Raw genomic sequence first — 15,859 nt, 5'->3', positions numbered from 1 at the left:
TTGCCGAGATGGAGAGAAGGCGAGAAACGAGCAGCTAAGGAAACAAAGTTTAGGTACCACAAAAGGTGCCGAGATTGGAATTCGGAAAAAGAAGGAAGGAAGCAGCAATTGACCAATGGAATTACATGCTTGCCTCGCACTTGCCCCGCTTACTAGCATTACAGTTGACTAAGCTAGGCGCCAGTGGCAATAACTTCCCAGTGCCAGTGACGGCCTTAACATCATGTACAGTAGGGCTGACGCTGTCCACGCCACATGCCCAGCTACTCCTTCGCACCTACCAGCGAGATGAAATCGGTTTCAAAATACCTTAACTATTGATGAATAATTAAGATAATTACCTATCCTCACGCGGGTCAGCCAGGCCTCTCTTCGAGTTCAAAAGTCCCCTGACGCGCGCGCATATCATACTCATGGCAGATGGAGCAAAGACACGGATGACACAGGTACAACAACTCCGACCTACCTGACCTGAGCAAAGTTCTAGAACTTCTCGGCTGGAAGCCTCGCCCTATCCGTCATTGATCAACGGCTAATCCAAGACTACCTACGTTAGAATCCGGGTTCCAGGTCAACCACATCTTGGCAGGTAGGTATGTACATGTACAGTACAGCACTAGGTACCGACCTGAATCTTGGGTGTGCAGGCTGTGTGGACGAATGAATCCCTCCATCCATCACTTCCTTGAAGTCCCAGAACCCTCCGAGAATCAACCAGCCTGGTCTTGAAATGTTTGACATACATACCACGACGCAGACAGACTCCCTCGCTCCACGCTCCACCTGACCAATATATTTATTGACTTGGCTCGTGGTCCGTGGTTCGCAAGACGGAAAGCCGTTGGCTAGTAGCTACCTGACCTTGGCTCTCTACAATCGAGCATATACATACGCATACATCCATTAGTCCACTAATCGCCAGACGCTAGGTACCTAGACACCGAGCTAACTACCCCAGTCAGCGCAGTACATACAATACCTGACAGCCGCACCAGCAGCAGCATCGGCAGCACACCATGGCGCGGAAGGGTTCCCAAAAGGTCAGGACTGGTTGTAGGACCTGCAAGTGCGTATAAAGTTCCTTGCCTGTCTGTACTGTAAATAGATACATTCCAGTGGTGCCTGCATATCATGTCATGTCATGAACCCACCACCCGCCTGGAACCGGCTGACTTGCTGGCTCGTCTTCAGAAGCCGAAGAGTCAAATGTGACGAGACAAAACCACACTGCCTAAGATGTACCAACCACGGCCGGAGCTGTCAGGGCTACCCAAGCCAGGACACGGTCAACTACTCGTGGGGCGAACTTCTGCAGAAGAGACCCATCATGCCCGCCCTCACTCATCGCACCCCCTCCGCGGATCGCCGTGCTCTCGACTTCTACTTCCGCGTTGTGGCCCCCATCTTGACCGAGTATTCCGATGACAGCTTTTGGATCCAGCTAGTGGCGCCGGCTACCGAGCAGGATGCCGCAGTCCGGCATGCAGTCATTGCCATCAGCTCCTTGTACGAGCACTCGAGCCTTGAACGCGACACAGCCCAGCTTGACAAGACCCTGGAGAACCACTTCGCCATCAGTCACTACAACCACGCCCTTCGAGAGATAAGCAAGACTGCCGACGAGAACACGGTGCTTTTCGTCTGCATCCTGTTCGTCTGCATCGAGGTTCTCAACAACAACAAGGACGCGGCCGTGGCCCACAGCCGACACGGAGTCCGCATCTTCAACGGCTCCAGGAGCAGGAGCTCCCTTTGGGTCCGCGAGCGCCTCATGTCCATGTTCGTCCGTCTGAGTATCTTTCCCACCCTGTTCGACCAGAAATCGCTCGTGTTTCCGCCCTTTGTCGATGCCGAATCAGACCTGGGGGGCACGCCGACCAACCTCGACACCTACCGCTCCAGCATCGACGCCATAATGACCCGCTGCCTTCGCCTGCTCCGGACCCTCGGCCCGCGCCACGGCTTGCCGTTGTGGCCCGATGACTGGCCCCTGCCGGACGGCGTGGCTGCCTCGCAGCAAACGCTCAGCTCGCTGCTCACCACGTGGCAGAATAATTTCTCCGTCTTTGAGCTGGCACATCCGCCGCTACATCACAAGACGCAGGTCCTCTACCTGATTATGCGCATGAAGTGCCTCGTAGGCCATATCTGGATGGGCACGTGCACAGAACGCAACGAGACGTCGTACGACAGGTATCTCGCCGTATTTCGCAACATAGTCGACCTGGCCGCGCAGGCCGTTGTCCTAGAGAGCGGGCGTGACAGAGCCCCCCAGGCGCTGGCCAAGCCCAAGTTTGTCTTCGATCTCGGCTACCTGCCCATCCTCAACTTCGTCGCCCTCAAGTGCCGCGACCTGGGCACCCGCGTGGCCGCTCTCGACTGCATGGCGATCCTACCGGCCGCTCGCGAGTTTCTCTGGGACTCGGCCCTCGAGATCTGCATCGCGTGGCGCGTAGTGGAAAAGGAGCACGGCGCTGACCGCCGCACGCTCGAGACGCGCAGAGACAGGGCGCCGCGCGATATCCCAATCTTTCCTCCCCCGGACAGACCGCGCATAAAGTCTGCCAGGGCGGGAGACACTGCCGAGCTGCGCGCGAACCACTCTGGCGAGCGCGTGGCCCACTACGCAGTTACCTTCTTCACCAAGGTTGTGGGACAATATGGGTTGAAGACGGAGGAGGAATGGATCGACGTGTGCGCATCCCCTCCGCACGAGCTGTGGAAACCGGTCCGGAAAACGACGGCCCCGTCCCGAGTTTGATGCGTTGTACGATGTAGTGCACGGAGAGTGTGCTGTACATACTGTACCACCTGTGCTGCATTGCGCTGTACTTTGCTTTCCGGTGGTCTGCTGTGATGTGTTGTGCTGTGCTGTGATGGACGACGTGATGGGGCCAACTTTTGAGTCGAGCTGCGACTCCTCAAGCCGAGTGTCCCGTCTACAAATCATATCCCATAATGGAATGGATATCCATACATGAACGAAAAGACATTATTTCGAGACAAATGCAGCTTACCGCAAAAATGACTCCCTTATCCACTTGACCTTTGTCTATCTCTCCTTTTCCGGTTGTTGATAAAGACAATCTGGACTCCGGTGTGGGCCGTAATCCCGATAGTGGAGCGTCGGGCGTCTGCTATCTCTCAGTGGGGTCCCGGGGGCAATACCGCGCAATCCTGGCTGCAATTGTGGGGGTTAGATCTCTGGCATCGGCCGATCCCGACGGAACCTGCCTTGCCACCGCCGGGGTCTCCTTTCATGTCAACGTATTTAAACCGGGCTCTCCCTGCCACTCCCTCGGATCCAACAACATCTCCAAATCAAACTCGCAACTTATAACACCAACTTCAGGAAACACGCCTCAACACACAGAAATCTATACCTTTCAACTACGAAATTAAATCATTTCTTTAACTATTAACCTGCACACTAAAACCAAAATGTCTGCCGCGGTCGTCCAGCCCCTCGCCCTCCCCGAGGGCTCGCAAATCAACTTTGGGGCGTCTGTCTCTAGCGTTGATGTCGAGAACCTCACCGGTAAGTCCTGCTAGGATGTGAAATGAAATGAAATGAAATGGACGCAAGATTACTGTGACACATGAGGGAGAATACCCGTTGAATCGGTAACCTCCTCGGTAAGCCACCTTTTTTTCTCTTGATTAATCGTACCTGTTTCTCACTCACTCGCTCGCTCACTCACTCACCTCCTCCATACTCACACGAGTGGTATGGAGTGAGAAATGAGTGAGCGAACGAGCGAGAAAGCGAGTCAACAGCGTGAACCGAACCTAGCATGCTAACCAGCAGCTGCAGACGCCGACTTCGACGTGATCCGCACGGCACTCTTCACGCACCAGGTGGTGGTATTCAAGGGACAGGGCCACGTGACGCCGCGGGCGCAGTTCGAGCTGACGCGGCGGTTCGACCCGGCGGCTGCGGCGGCGTACGGGCACGGGGCGACGCTCGACGCCAAGCGCAGCGTGCTGCACCCGGACCTCAAGACGATCCCGCACCAGCCGCAAGTACAAGTCATCGGCAACGGCTTCGTGGGCGAGTACGAGGGCCTGCACAACATCACGCTGCGCCACCCGCACCACCGTACCTTCCACGCCACGGCCGTCCCGGATGCCGAGGATCTCGACTACACGCGCTTCTACCGCTGGCACATCGACGCGGCGCTTTACGGCAGCGGGCTCGCGCCGCCCGTCGTTACCACGCTGCTCGCCGTGCGCGTGCCCGCCGGCCGCACCCAGGTGTGCCGCTACGACGACGGCACCGGCGACGCGCTGCGCGTGCCGCTGGGCACCACGGCGTTCGTGTCGGGGTCGGCCATGCTCGACCAGCTGTCGCCAGCGGACCGCGCGCTGGCGCTGGGCACGCGCGTCGAGTACGCGCCCCACCCGTACATCTGGATGTCGGGCGCCAAATCCCGGCCCGACGGGCTCGGCATGGTGTCCGAGGGCAAAGAGGTCCCGCTGGACGAGCTGCCGGCCATCGACGAAGCGCAGATCCAGATCCTGCCCATGGTGTGGCGCAACCCCGTGACCAACGAGCTCGCCCTCCAAATCCACCCGTCGGCCATCCGCAAGCTGCATCTCGCTGACGGCAGCGTAGTCGACGACTTGGCCGAAGTCCGCGAGATCGTGCACCGCCTGCAGCGGCCCGGTATCGCGCCGGGCCTGGTGTACGCCCACGACTGGGAGGAGGGCGACCTGGTGCTGTTCCACAACCGCGGCGTGCTGCACTCAGTCGTCGGCGCCTTCGCCGAGCACGAGGTCCGCCTGTTCCGCCAGTGCAATGTCGCCGCGAGCAGTCTCCCGCTCGGTCCGGATGTTGTTGCGGCTGCTGCTTGATTTCTCTCTATTTCTTTCGTCAGTCTCCAATGTTTCTGTCATTCTTTCATTCACCATTGCAGATTATCGAGTGTAAGGTTGCTTGCTTCTTTTTCTGATTGCCAGCTGGCGTTTTCCTTAGGTCTCCATCTCTTCTGTTGTGCTTGTTTAGAATAGCGATTTCTGTTTGCAGTCAGTGGATGTTCATTTTTTGGAAGAATAAGAAAGATTACAACATTTTACTTGCTCAACTCAGCCCACACATCGATCACGATTAATACCTGGGTACCTAGGTAAGTAGGTAATAAGAAGTCAGCTCAGATCCAACATCATCTACATCCAGACGTAATAGCGGCAAAACCATACACCACGGGCAGCTACGCAACTCAGGGGCTACAATGCTGTGAAAAAGTCGTGTTTATCTGTGTTTATTCTAAACATCTCACAATGACATCTCGTAACGACAGCATTTCATAAGTATATACGTGTGTCCCAGGTATCCTTCTATACGATGCAGACGGAAAGTCCCAACAAGCAAAAAGCCTTGCCACATTCCTATGATGCCCTTGTTTCTTTCGTGCTAATGATATGCGGTCAAATGATGACGATATAGCCCGTCAACAGTTAGCTGCACGGCAGCCTTGTACTTTGCCTTGTTTTTCAAAGCCTTATTTAGATGCTTTAGCAATGCATGCACTACAGCTGATTTCCCCCGTATTTTACGTTTTCATGGAAATAGCTAAAGCTCATACGACTTCCTATCGGAAAAGATGAGATGGGGCTTGCGCTTTGCAAGATCCAAGATGGTCTCGGCAAAGACACCGTTTGCCCAGGCAAACCAACTCCCTGGTAACAAGTCAGCTTGATTGCACGGGAAGAACCAAGAAGGCAACTGGCGGCGTACGTGTATAAGCTCCCGCATAGTTTACGTGGATGCTCTCGTGGATGAGGCCGAGCTTGCTCGACCGCAGCACTAGCCTGAGACATTCCATAATCTCCTCGTCGTCGTCCGAAGTTTGCGCCTGCACCAGCAGGCTCATTGGCCACGCATTTTGTAGACCAATGTGCGGCCCTGTTCGGCCGTAAGCAGTCGCTCAAAACACAGGTGCCACTAATACATACCGCCAATTCCCCTAAATACCGTCCCTTTCAGGTAATACGGGTTGCTGGCCTTGTCGAGGAGCATCTTCCTCGTGTTCTGGTATGTCTCATCACTGCCCGACACAAAGCCCATGAGCGGAAGCGCAAGCAGGCTGGGGTAGTTCGCGTCGTCCATGAGGATAGCGCTGCCATAGCCGTCGACCTCGTACGCAAAGACTTCTCCATATTTGCGGTGGCTGACTACGCCGTGCTCCCAGATCCCTTTCGTAATCAGCTTGCTCCATTCCTCGGCGGCATCGGCCAAGCCCGAGTCACCCTTGTCCCCGGTCGACCTCAGCATGGCTGCGGTCCGCTTCAGCTCAACGGCAATCATGGCGTTCGCCGGAATGAAGAAGCCGAGGATGGTTGCGTCATCGCTCGGCCGGAACGCGGACCGGATCAGTCCCGTCCCGTTATTCAGCGGGTTGCCGATGCCATTGAGGCTTAGCGTCTCGGTACCCGTGTTAGTTTTTCGCTGGAATGTGTACTCATTCGTCCGGTACCGCGCTGCGTGGTCGAATGTGCTCCGGCTCTGCTGCTCTAGCACGCGTAGAACGCTCTCTAGCGCCAGGTACCACCTCGGCCCTAGGAACTTTGTGCTTTTTGTTTGCTCGTAGAACTCGTTGGCGAGAGCCAGGAAATGTGCCAGTGAGTCGAGCTCGTACTTGCATTCGAACACGACGGAGGGCTCATAGGCGGGGTGCACCTGGTCGTCTTGCCCGTTCATGCTCACTGGGAGGCCAGAGATTGGCGGCGGCTGAAAGGCGTTACAATAGGGCGACTCTATGACATATTCGCTCTGGGTGTTGATGGCGCCCAAGATCAGATTGAATATTCTGGGGTCTTTCTTGGCAAGAGTCTGGTATGGCTTCAGCTGGTTCGTGCTGTCCCGCAGCCACTCGGCCAAGATATCGCCTGTGATTATGAAAGACTGGGGGCCCTCCCATTCTCCGTCGTCTAATGGGCTGGCTCTCCTAGAGCCCCGTTTTGCATTCTTGTCTTTCCCATCTGTGTGGAACTTGACCGTGGTGTCGGTGGTGGATGGGAAGGTGTTCTCGAATAGCCGTGCCAGATCGGGATCTTCCATGCGGGATGTGATATCCTTGATGACCTGCTCGATGGCATCCGACTCAAAGGTCCGGCAGCGCGGGTCCGGCCGCTGGTAAGGAAGGGCAAATGGGCCATCGCTCAAAGGGTAGCTTTGCTCAATTAGCCTCTCAGCCACCGGCACTGACAGCGATGCACCATGCACTTACTGGGGATACGTCGCGTAGAGCGCGTAGTCTGGGCATGCGCTCTTGTCAAAGTGGCCCATCAAGGGCTCTTGCTCCGAGTCCCAGACCGAGCCCGCCGCTTCCGACGGCAGCATGTGCGCCAACAGCGGGAGGAGGAGAGTAAGCCATGAGGAGTGGCCCATGGCGGCGGTGGCTAGCGTTCCCGGAGAGTTGGGGCGACGTCACTACGGACGGTGTGCAGATGCAGAGAAGCGCCCGAAACAAGGCCGGGCTCGTAGTATGCAAGGCGAAAGGCGGGCGACGGGAACGATGGAAATTCGAAAAGAGCCTCAGGCCCGTTCGGCGAGCAGCATGGACGGCATGCTCGAGGAAGATAACCCGTCGTAGCGGAAACGAATGGTGGCAGTTGGTGGAGCTGCTGCGCCGTCTTCGGTGCGTCTCAAGTCTAGGTCTTGATGTTGAGAGCGAAGAGGACACCCGACAATCCGACCTGGAACCGAGGCGAGGGGCCAAGCTTTAGGTTGGTGACCGCGCCGTCAGCGGCGGGCGCAGAGCTTGGCAGGCCCAAATGCCCCAAAAGCACTAGCGTAGCAGGGGCCCCCCAGACCTTCCCTCAGCGGGAAAGCTCCCGCTTTGGTTGCAGCTCCCCGCCGTGGGGCAATGAGATCGGGCGATCCGTGGATATAACACGGAGGCGGGGTCTATACCTACACCTCCTCCGGGGTAATACATGTCAGCGTAGGAAGGTGGCAAAGTTGGTGATTAGCGAGATTTCCCTAAAAGATACTAATAGTAGGTAACGTACCAAGCTAACATGTATTTCCCCGGTGGAGGTGTAGGTAAGCTGAAGTTTTGACACTCAATACGGAATGTTTGCCTATACCATCCTGTAGGTGGGTACTGTACATCGTGGATGCCGGTTTAAACACGTTTTATAGCAGGGAGAAATGAGAACGGCCCCAGTGTCTGTAAGTATTGAAGATTTAGAGCTGGCTACCCTTACTTTGTGCCCGACGGGACAGAATCAGGATCTATACATATTGTCATGCATAGATCAGTTCTGTTTGCAACCCAATTTGAAAATGGACAGGAACAGAATAAGACTTAGGCGTTCATGTTATTAACTGGCTAGGTGAGGCGACCTACCCGATACTGAATCACGGTCTACGTGGCTGTGAAGGTGACATAAACACTGGATTTCAAGAAAGACGCATGGAAGGTTGTAGGTTAGGTTATAGCACGATCTCCCACAGCCCCATGCTTCAACGATTGAGCGAAGACTACACTCAAACAAGCAACTCAATAACTATAACTCTAGTGACTTTGTCCAATGTGATGACATGCGCATAACATTAATCAGCGTACCGGTCTGGGAAATTACATAAGATCGGCGGTCACTTCTTGGAAAAGAAGGACATGATATTGCCCTGGCTTCCTTTCGGCTCGCTCTTCTTGCCCTTCGCAGCCGCTGGCGCGGGAGCGGCGGCCGAGCTTGCCACCTTTGGCTTCGGCTTTGCGGCAATCTCGTCTTCCGAGAAAGACTCCCAACCGGGCTCCTGTATGGTAACTGCGGCAAAAGTTAGCAGGGGGTAGCCACAACATTGTGTTCGGAAATACACACCTAGGTACCCATCATCGTCCATAATCTGCTTCTTTCTCATGATCTTTCTCTTTCCACGCCGTCGGCCGCCACTGGACGCCGTCACGACCTCTGGCTCCTCCTTTGGAGGCTCTAGTTCTACTGGCGGCTCCTCCATTGGCTCGTCCTCAGACGCCGCTTTCTCTTCTTCGTCCTGTTCTTCTTCCTCATCATCGTCCTCCATCATTCGCCTCAGCTCTTCCTCTCTCATTTTCTTGCTCTGGCTCATCTCGGTGACATTCCGGTGCTTTGGCAGTGGCATCTCCGAGTCATCCTCTCCGTCATCTGACAGCGGCTGGACGCTCGAGCCATCAGCGCTTGGAGCAGCGGGCTGCGATGTCGCTTCTTTCTTCACCTTTGTCGCTGTCTTGGAGAAGGCCTGCATGATTCCACCAGACCCGCCACGTTTTAGAGCCGGGGTGGGCTTCTTGGCTGGTGCTGATGGTGCCGCTTTCTCAGTCTCAGCCGACTGCTGCGCAGGCTTTGCTTCCTCCTTGACCTTGGGAGGCGCTGGCTCCGGCGGTGACGTTGACGTTGACGATGGAGCTGGCTTGAAAAATGATGGCTTCGACTCCTTCTTTGCCTCCTGCTTCAAAGCCGGCTTTACAGACGGCTTCACAGACGGCTTCGCAGCAACAGCAGCCGCAACGCTTGCTCCGCCCTTGCGCTCCCTTTGGCGCACGTGGGAGTTGGCGATGGTGCCAGAAGCCTTGCGCTCGTCGGCGCCATTAAGAGTCAAAACCTCTTGAGCAACATCCGCGAGTAAAGCCATGTCCTGTTAAATGTTAGTTGGGATGGCAAAATTTGTCCAATTGCCGCCAATTGAGGTACCTTTGTCGGATGAGGTCCAACACTGTAGACATGGATCGAAGATACGTCTTCAAAGTCGGCAAGGGCATCTAAGGTCAAGTTAGAAGTAAACCGATATTTGAAGCAGAGTCTAGGGCGGACCTTTGAGTTGTTCCTCAGGGATGAGAGAGAGAGTGAAAGTCGGGACCACCTCGGCCAGCGACTCAACATCTGGCATGGAGCTTGCCATCTCGACATCGCCATCTGCACCATTCTGCGACTGGGATACAGCCCCGGTGGACGCCTTGATGCCGTAGACTAGATATGTGGCATGCACGACACCTGGGCGTTTCTCATTCTGAGTTTTGTGAAAATCATACAGCATCCTGAAGCAAATCATCAGTCGACGATTGCGAGACGTTTCTATCACATTTTGGCCTACTGCTTTGCAACATTCACATTGACCTTCAAGACGCGGCTCAGCAGCCGATACGTGATCTGACGCGTGCTGGTTAGTTCGCGACAGCCTGGCCTAGCTAATTATTTGCCAGAAAAACGTACCACTTTGTCCTCGGCAACAACATTCTCAGTCAAGAATTTCTTGTAGTCGTCCATTTTAGGACTCTGGGCTCTCAGCAGGCCTCGTGCTGCGCTGTGCTGACCTGTGCTGCGCTTGGGCGCTGTTTTCGAATATCGATTCTTTCTGCTCGTCTTGTTTCTGGTGGTGGGGTCGCGTCGAGAGACCATCTCTGCGAGTCTTAAACTCTGCCGCGAAGTCACGTTCCCAACAACCACTAACAGGGGCCGGTGGAACCGATTAAAGTGGCTGCAGCCCCTGACTAACCACCCCTGTCAACTGCCCAACAAGCCCTGGATTTTATGGGACTTGAGCGGAAACAGCGGCTGTGGTGTCTGCCCATCGCGACGGGAAGCTTATTCGTTGGAGTTGACCAGCGAAACACTAAAGCAAGACTATACTCGAAAAAAACGTGTCTGCCATTCTTTTGGTTTCTTCCTTGCATTGCAAACCCCGCGTGGCCTATCTGTGGGTTCAATCCGCCGCTTCGTTATGGATGCATACCGAACCCATCGTTTTGCTTGATACTTTTAAAAATTGATATTGCGACACGGTCGTTCGCGGCCTCCCGTCACCAAACCCTCACACGGGCGATCTAGGCCCATCCCTTGGCTCAGCAGGCATCATGGCCGGCGGCTCGCGATTACGATTCCTGGCAATTGCCTTGTTATTCCATTTCGTGTACATATATTCTATTTTTGACATATATTTTGTCAGCCCTGTTGTATCGGGGATGCGCCTCTTCCACGTCGAACGACTGGCCGAAACAAAGGCGCCGGCAGACCGGCTAGTACTCTATGTTGGTACGTCGCATACAACACAATTTCCCCTGCTCTATTAGAGGATTGTATCTTACTTGATTATCTCCCAGGAGACGGATTACGCGCCGACAAGGCATTCCAGTCGCACCCCGAGCCCTACCCACAATCGGACGAAGACACCACCCCGAGGCCCCTTGCGCCGTTCTTGCGATCCAAGGTGCTGGAGCAGGGGACTTTTGGCGTTTCCCACACGCACGTACCAACGGAATCACGGCCCGGTCATGTCGCACTCATTGCCGGGCTGTACGAAGATGTCTCGGCCGTCACGACGGGATGGAAGATGAATCCGGTCAACTTCGACAGCCTCTTCAACCGAAGTCGCCATACGTGGAGCTGGGGCAGTCCCGATATTCTGCCCATGTTCGAGCAGGGCGCTTTGCCTGGTAGGGTCGACGCCTTCACATATGGACCCGAGCTCGAGGACTTTTCCCAGGATGCCCTGGTGCTCGACTACTGGGTCTTTGACCATGTAAAGGAACTCTTCGCAGAAGCACGAACAAACAAGACCCTCCACGATGCGCTCAAGGAGGACAAGGTGGTCTTCTTTCTCCACCTGCTTGGTTTGGACACCACGGGCCACTCCTACCGGCCGTATTCCAAAGAGTACCTGAACAACATCAAGGTGGTCGACCAAGGAGTCCGCGAGATTACTGAAGTGATCGAATCCTTCTACGGAGACGACAGGACAGCCTTTGTCTTCACGGCAGACCATGGTATGAGCGATTGGGGAAGCCACGGCGACGGTCATCCTGACAACACTCGGACGCCTTTAATCGCTTGGGGTTCAGGGGTTGCCAAGCCTCAACTGTATCCAGGGGAAGTCGCCCCAGGCCACGACGACTACTCGTTGGACTGGAACCTGAACTACGTTAGGAGACATGACGTCCAGCAAGCCGATGTTGCCGCCCTCATGGCATATCTTGTGGGCGTTGAATTTCCGGTCAACTCGGTTGGCGAACTGCCCCTCCCGTTCCTGGCAGCCGACCCCGCCGAGAAAGCCGAGGCGTCTCTCGTCAATGCACAAACTATTCTCGAGCAATACCTCGTCAAGGAAGAAAAGAAAAAGGCGACCGAACTGAGATACAGACCTTATCGAGCCCTAAGTAACAATGACCAAACCCCGGACCACCGTGTTGCCGCTATAAGACAGCTCATAAATGCTGGCAACTACGAAGAGGCTATCGAGGAGTCGGCAGCTCTCATCAAAATCGGCCTGGGCGGTCTGCGGTATCTTCAGACTTACGACTGGCTGTTCTTGAGGGCGCTTATTACTGCCGGCTACTTGGGCTGGATAACATATGCTCTCACGACCGTTGTTGATTTGCATGTGCTTCACGGCCGCCTGCAACCGTCGAGGACACTCGGCGGAAGCATTGCGTTTTCGTCCATTTTCGCCGCGTTGTGCGCCTCTTTCATCATTTCAAAATCCCCGGTAACCTACTATGCATATGCCATATTCCCTGTAGTGTTTTGGGAAGAGGTGTACGCTCGACGAGCCAGCTTGGCCGAAGGCCGCAAGCAACTCTTTGGCCACGTCGCCTCTGGCGGAAGTCTCGCCTCACTGCTCTTCAATTCTGCTGTATATGTCGGCATCATTGAGTCTCTGGTAGGTGGCACAACTCACACTCGTCACTATCCGATCATTGAGGCTAATATAACAGGCCCTGGGATACATCCACCGCGAGGTATTGACAGCATTGTTCATCATGGGCGCCTTTTGGCCAACGGTGCATGGGTTCTCGTTTCTTCAGGAGCACGCCTCTCTTTCCGCCACCTGGTTCATCTCATGCATGGCAATGAGTGCATTTACACTCCTCCCTCCGGCTATGAAGTCCGAAGACATCACCCTAATGTTTGTTCCCAAGAACTGCCAACTATTTTACACGTGCTAACTGATGCGAAAACAGTGTGCTAGGGGGTGCACTTATGGTTGTCGTTGGCGTTCTCTATCTTATCTTTGAAGACTTCGTCCTCGCGGACTTTTCGTGGTCCGCCAAACCCTCCTCACAGAAGAATCATCTCTCCAGAGCCCTTATGGGTGCTCAAATAGGCCTCATCATCCTTGCCATGGTCGTCACGCGCTCGAGTGCGCTCTCTCTTCAGGCCAAGCAGGGGTTGCCTTGGGGTAACCAAGTGACGGGCTGGCTTGTCCTTGGTAAGTGTTTTCTAAGTCCTGCTAATCACCACGTCATTCTAATACTTGCTAGTTCTGTCGCTACTCATGCCACTAGCGTACCGCCTCCAACCAAACAACCACTACATGCATAGGATTCTCGTCATCTTCCTAACCTGTGCGCCGACGTTTGTGATCCTCACCATCTCCTACGAAGGCCTCTTTTACCTTGCATTTTCGTCAATCCTTGTCAGCTGGGTTCGGCTGGAGCACGTTTTCCAGACTTTCTCATCCGCAACGACTACGGAAGAAGCACCAGCCGTATCGAATGGGTCAACTTCCAAATCGGAGGCTGAGACGAGGCTTCCTGCTCCGTTCCGGCCCCTCACCTTGCAAGATGCTCGTGTGGCTCTCTTCTTTTTTGTGCTTCTACAATCGGCCTTCTTCAGCACCGGGAATGTGGCCTCGGTCTCGTCATTCAGTCTAGAGAGCGTGTCCCGGCTGATACCTATCTTTGACCCGTTTTCTCAAGGAGCCATGCTTATCCTGAAGCTCATGATTCCGTTCGCCCTGATTTCAGCGAATCTGGGGATCCTGAACAGGCGGCTCGGCGTTGCTCCATCAGCCCTGTTTATGATTGTGATGGCCATCAGCGACATCCTTACCCTGTACTTCTTCTGGGTGGTCAAGGACGAGGGCTCGTGGCTCGAGATTGGCTCCACCATCAGCCATTTTATCATCGCCAGCCTACTCTGCATTTTCGTCGCTGCATTGGAAGGCGTCAGCGCCATGTTTATTACGGGAGTGCAGGTCGACGAGTCGGTCGCGGAGGCGATCGGCAACGGAGCGGCGGTTGAGTTACTGCTGGAGAAGGCAAACGAGGCGTTGGAAAAGATTCCCGCCATTGCCCAAGACTAGATTTGTATATATACCTAATCATGTAACAAAATGTTTGCTCGAGACCAGCGGAACGGGGGCGGATGCACATTGGGAACTGGCAGGAAAGGACATGAATCGGCATTTTAGAAACCAGGCCAAGACATGGAAAGAGGTCATCCAGGTATATAGGTAGTTGTGGCTGTAGATAAAGGAGCACGTGGGTTAAGGTTGATCTTCCTCTACACTTGGGCATATAGCCACTGCTCCTCCATCATCACATGCCGTTGTGTCGGGGACGGGCCGCAAGGGTGCACAGCTGCCCAGCACCCAGCTTGCGCCTTAGTTTGACACCGACTGACTGACTGCCTACCTTGGGTGCCACACACAGACTGCATGATGGGGGAGAAGATGCGGGGACGAGAGAGGGTGACTGAGTTTCGGTCTCGGTTCGATTCAGGAGGCACCAAACTTGGGACGAGAGCAGGGAATCGTGACATGTGTTATACCTCAGGCACGGCGTACTGTAGCTGGGACAACAAGACCGGCCGTACGGATACTTCACCTTCACACGCCTAACACAAAGCCTCTGTTGTCAAAACCAAGGCGGGCTTGCGGCCGGTAGGCACGGGATGGAAATGCCGCTTGTGCCGGCACTCTACCTTTTGTATGCTTTCCATGCATGGAGTACGGATATCCTGTCTTGTCGTTTCTTGCCCCACCACTCGCAGGCTAAAGCATACAGACATGGCATGGCGTATCGACTATACTCGTACGTGTTAGCCTCGTGGATTCATGGCATTCAGGATGGTCTCCCATGGCAGTCTAGCTAGAGCTAACGGCCGTCAAATTCGAATCTGGAGACGGACTACAGCAGCCTCTCACGCGGCCAACGTCGATAATGCGACGCCAGAATCTGAGGCCAGCCAAGCTTAGGTAGACAGACTAAAGGCGTCCAGGTGACTGAGCAACCAACGCTGGTGACGCGGGAAGCCTTCCTTAGACTTCCAAGCCAACACTACTGAAGTAGTTACCTTAGTTGCTTACCCCGGATTTCAACCAACCATTACGCCCTCTCTCGGCCACGCTTTCCCGGTCAGGGTGTTTGCCCCGCGTAATAATTGTCGCTCGTGGGCTGCTAGAGTTGAGTGTAAAAGGTCAAACAAACTTCCACTTACCTATCCATTGTAGATGGGAAGTTGAAACGCCCACGATGACTTGTACACGCTAGGTTCAGGGCACAGGCCTTCCGCCCCTCCATTATTAATTGGGTCAGTAGTAGTAATCCCACTCTTGAGCGGATATCCGTTCCCACCTTTGCGGCACCCAACGCACCACACCTTTCGATGCGGTTTCTCAGCATCACATGCCAGAGCTGGAGTTCCCACTTTCCCGAGCCCGTCTGGTCTCGTCTGGTCTCGTCTCGTCTCGAGTAAGCAAGCCATGGGAAATTCGACGCTACCGACGCTGTCTGGTAAATACTAATGTCTTGGAAACGGGCTCGAGAGCGGCCTAGAAATGGGGATAGTACTAAAAGCTTACACCCGTGGGATTGAAGGATACCAGGCTTCGGTTGCTAGATCCTGGGGAAATCTAACGTGCACACTGCACACACCCCTGAGTTTAGTGGGCGATCGGCGATGCCTCTAAACAGATACAGGGGCGGAGATTTAAAGGCAGAGAGGGAGAGTTTCTGTTGCTAAGCAGCGGTTCTCCTCGCAACGAGCAACCTGAAATAACGAGTGCGGGTTAGTTTTATTATGGTGTATTTTGGTGTTTATTGTCGAATTTGCACAAAGGCCAGGTTGATGTGTCCGAGGAGGCTCCATCGAAGAG

At 54.6% G+C, this 15,859-nt stretch overlaps 5 protein-coding genes across 5 annotated transcripts; 3 read left to right on the top strand and 2 right to left on the bottom strand.

The window, feature by feature from the left end:
* Window positions 1-1,016: 1,016 nt before the first annotated feature.
* Window positions 1,017-2,761, top strand: B0T26DRAFT_641870 (uncharacterized protein; the record flags this gene model as incomplete). The annotated part of the gene is made up of 2 exons (XM_060437382.1): window positions 1,017-1,066; window positions 1,192-2,761. 2 exons carry the CDS (start codon window positions 1,017-1,019, stop codon window positions 2,759-2,761), a joined length of 1,620 nt encoding a protein of 539 aa, XP_060298081.1.
* Window positions 2,762-3,441: 680 nt separating this feature from the next.
* Window positions 3,442-4,854, top strand: B0T26DRAFT_673896 (TfdA family taurine catabolism dioxygenase TauD; the record flags this gene model as incomplete). Its single annotated transcript, XM_060439649.1, has 2 exons — window positions 3,442-3,538; window positions 3,815-4,854. The coding sequence occupies 2 exons, from the start codon at window positions 3,442-3,444 to the stop codon at window positions 4,852-4,854; spliced, it is 1,137 nt and encodes a 378-aa protein (XP_060298080.1).
* A 718-nt stretch (window positions 4,855-5,572) lies between these two features.
* Window positions 5,573-7,390, bottom strand: B0T26DRAFT_673895 (uncharacterized protein; the record flags this gene model as incomplete). Its single annotated transcript, XM_060439648.1, has 4 exons — window positions 5,573-5,679; window positions 5,738-5,905; window positions 5,956-7,172; window positions 7,230-7,390. The coding sequence occupies 4 exons, from the start codon at window positions 7,388-7,390 to the stop codon at window positions 5,573-5,575; spliced, it is 1,653 nt and encodes a 550-aa protein (XP_060298079.1).
* Window positions 7,391-8,388: 998 nt separating this feature from the next.
* B0T26DRAFT_701564 (DNA polymerase subunit Cdc27) lies at window positions 8,389-10,380 on the bottom strand. Its single transcript, XM_060441600.1, has 6 exons — window positions 10,198-10,380; window positions 10,079-10,134; window positions 9,799-10,022; window positions 9,679-9,746; window positions 8,830-9,622; window positions 8,389-8,775 (listed from the first exon to the last, which is right to left on the bottom strand). The coding sequence occupies exons 1-6, from the start codon at window positions 10,249-10,251 to the stop codon at window positions 8,603-8,605; spliced, it is 1,368 nt and encodes a 455-aa protein (XP_060298078.1). The 5' UTR covers window positions 10,252-10,380; the 3' UTR covers window positions 8,389-8,602.
* Window positions 10,381-10,748: 368 nt separating this feature from the next.
* B0T26DRAFT_205074 (Phosphatidylinositolglycan class N-domain-containing protein) lies at window positions 10,749-14,165 on the top strand. Its single transcript, XM_060433762.1, has 5 exons — window positions 10,749-11,016; window positions 11,085-12,640; window positions 12,696-12,886; window positions 12,942-13,189; window positions 13,242-14,165. Exons 1-5 carry the CDS (start codon window positions 10,839-10,841, stop codon window positions 14,063-14,065), a joined length of 2,997 nt encoding a protein of 998 aa, XP_060298077.1. The 5' UTR covers window positions 10,749-10,838; the 3' UTR covers window positions 14,066-14,165.
* The last annotated feature ends 1,694 nt before the right edge of the window (window positions 14,166-15,859 follow it).

The sequence above is a fragment of the Lasiosphaeria miniovina genome (genome assembly GCF_030549165.1).
Source record: "Lasiosphaeria miniovina strain SMH2392-1A chromosome Unknown B0T26scaffold_3, whole genome shotgun sequence".
Taxonomy (NCBI): domain Eukaryota; kingdom Fungi; phylum Ascomycota; class Sordariomycetes; order Sordariales; family Lasiosphaeriaceae; genus Lasiosphaeria; species Lasiosphaeria miniovina.
Note: the sequence above shows the minus strand (reverse complement) of the source record. Positions and strands in the feature narration are given on the sequence as shown.

What these genes read in the sequence shown, in the direction of transcription:
- B0T26DRAFT_205074 (XM_060433762.1), top strand. Translation starts at nt 10,839, where the DNA reads ATGGCCGGCGGCTCGCGATTACGATTCCTGGCAATTGCCTTGTTATTC. An exon ending in CCGGCTAGTACTCTATGTTG is followed by an intron (nt 11,017 to 11,084) that starts GTACGTCGCATA and finishes ATTATCTCCCAG; the next exon opens with GAGACGGATTACGCGCCGAC. An exon ending in TCCGAAGACATCACCCTAAT is followed by an intron (nt 12,887 to 12,941) that starts GTTTGTTCCCAA and finishes ATGCGAAAACAG; the next exon opens with TGTGCTAGGGGGTGCACTTA.
- B0T26DRAFT_701564 (XM_060441600.1), bottom strand. Translation starts at nt 10,251, where the DNA reads ATGGACGACTACAAGAAATTCTTGACTGAGAATGTTGTTGCCGAGGAC. An exon ending in AATGTGAATGTTGCAAAGCA is followed by an intron (nt 10,023 to 10,078) that starts GTAGGCCAAAAT and finishes GATTTGCTTCAG; the next exon opens with GATGCTGTATGATTTTCACA. An exon ending in TTGGACCTCATCCGACAAAG is followed by an intron (nt 9,623 to 9,678) that starts GTACCTCAATTG and finishes AACATTTAACAG; the next exon opens with GACATGGCTTTACTCGCGGA.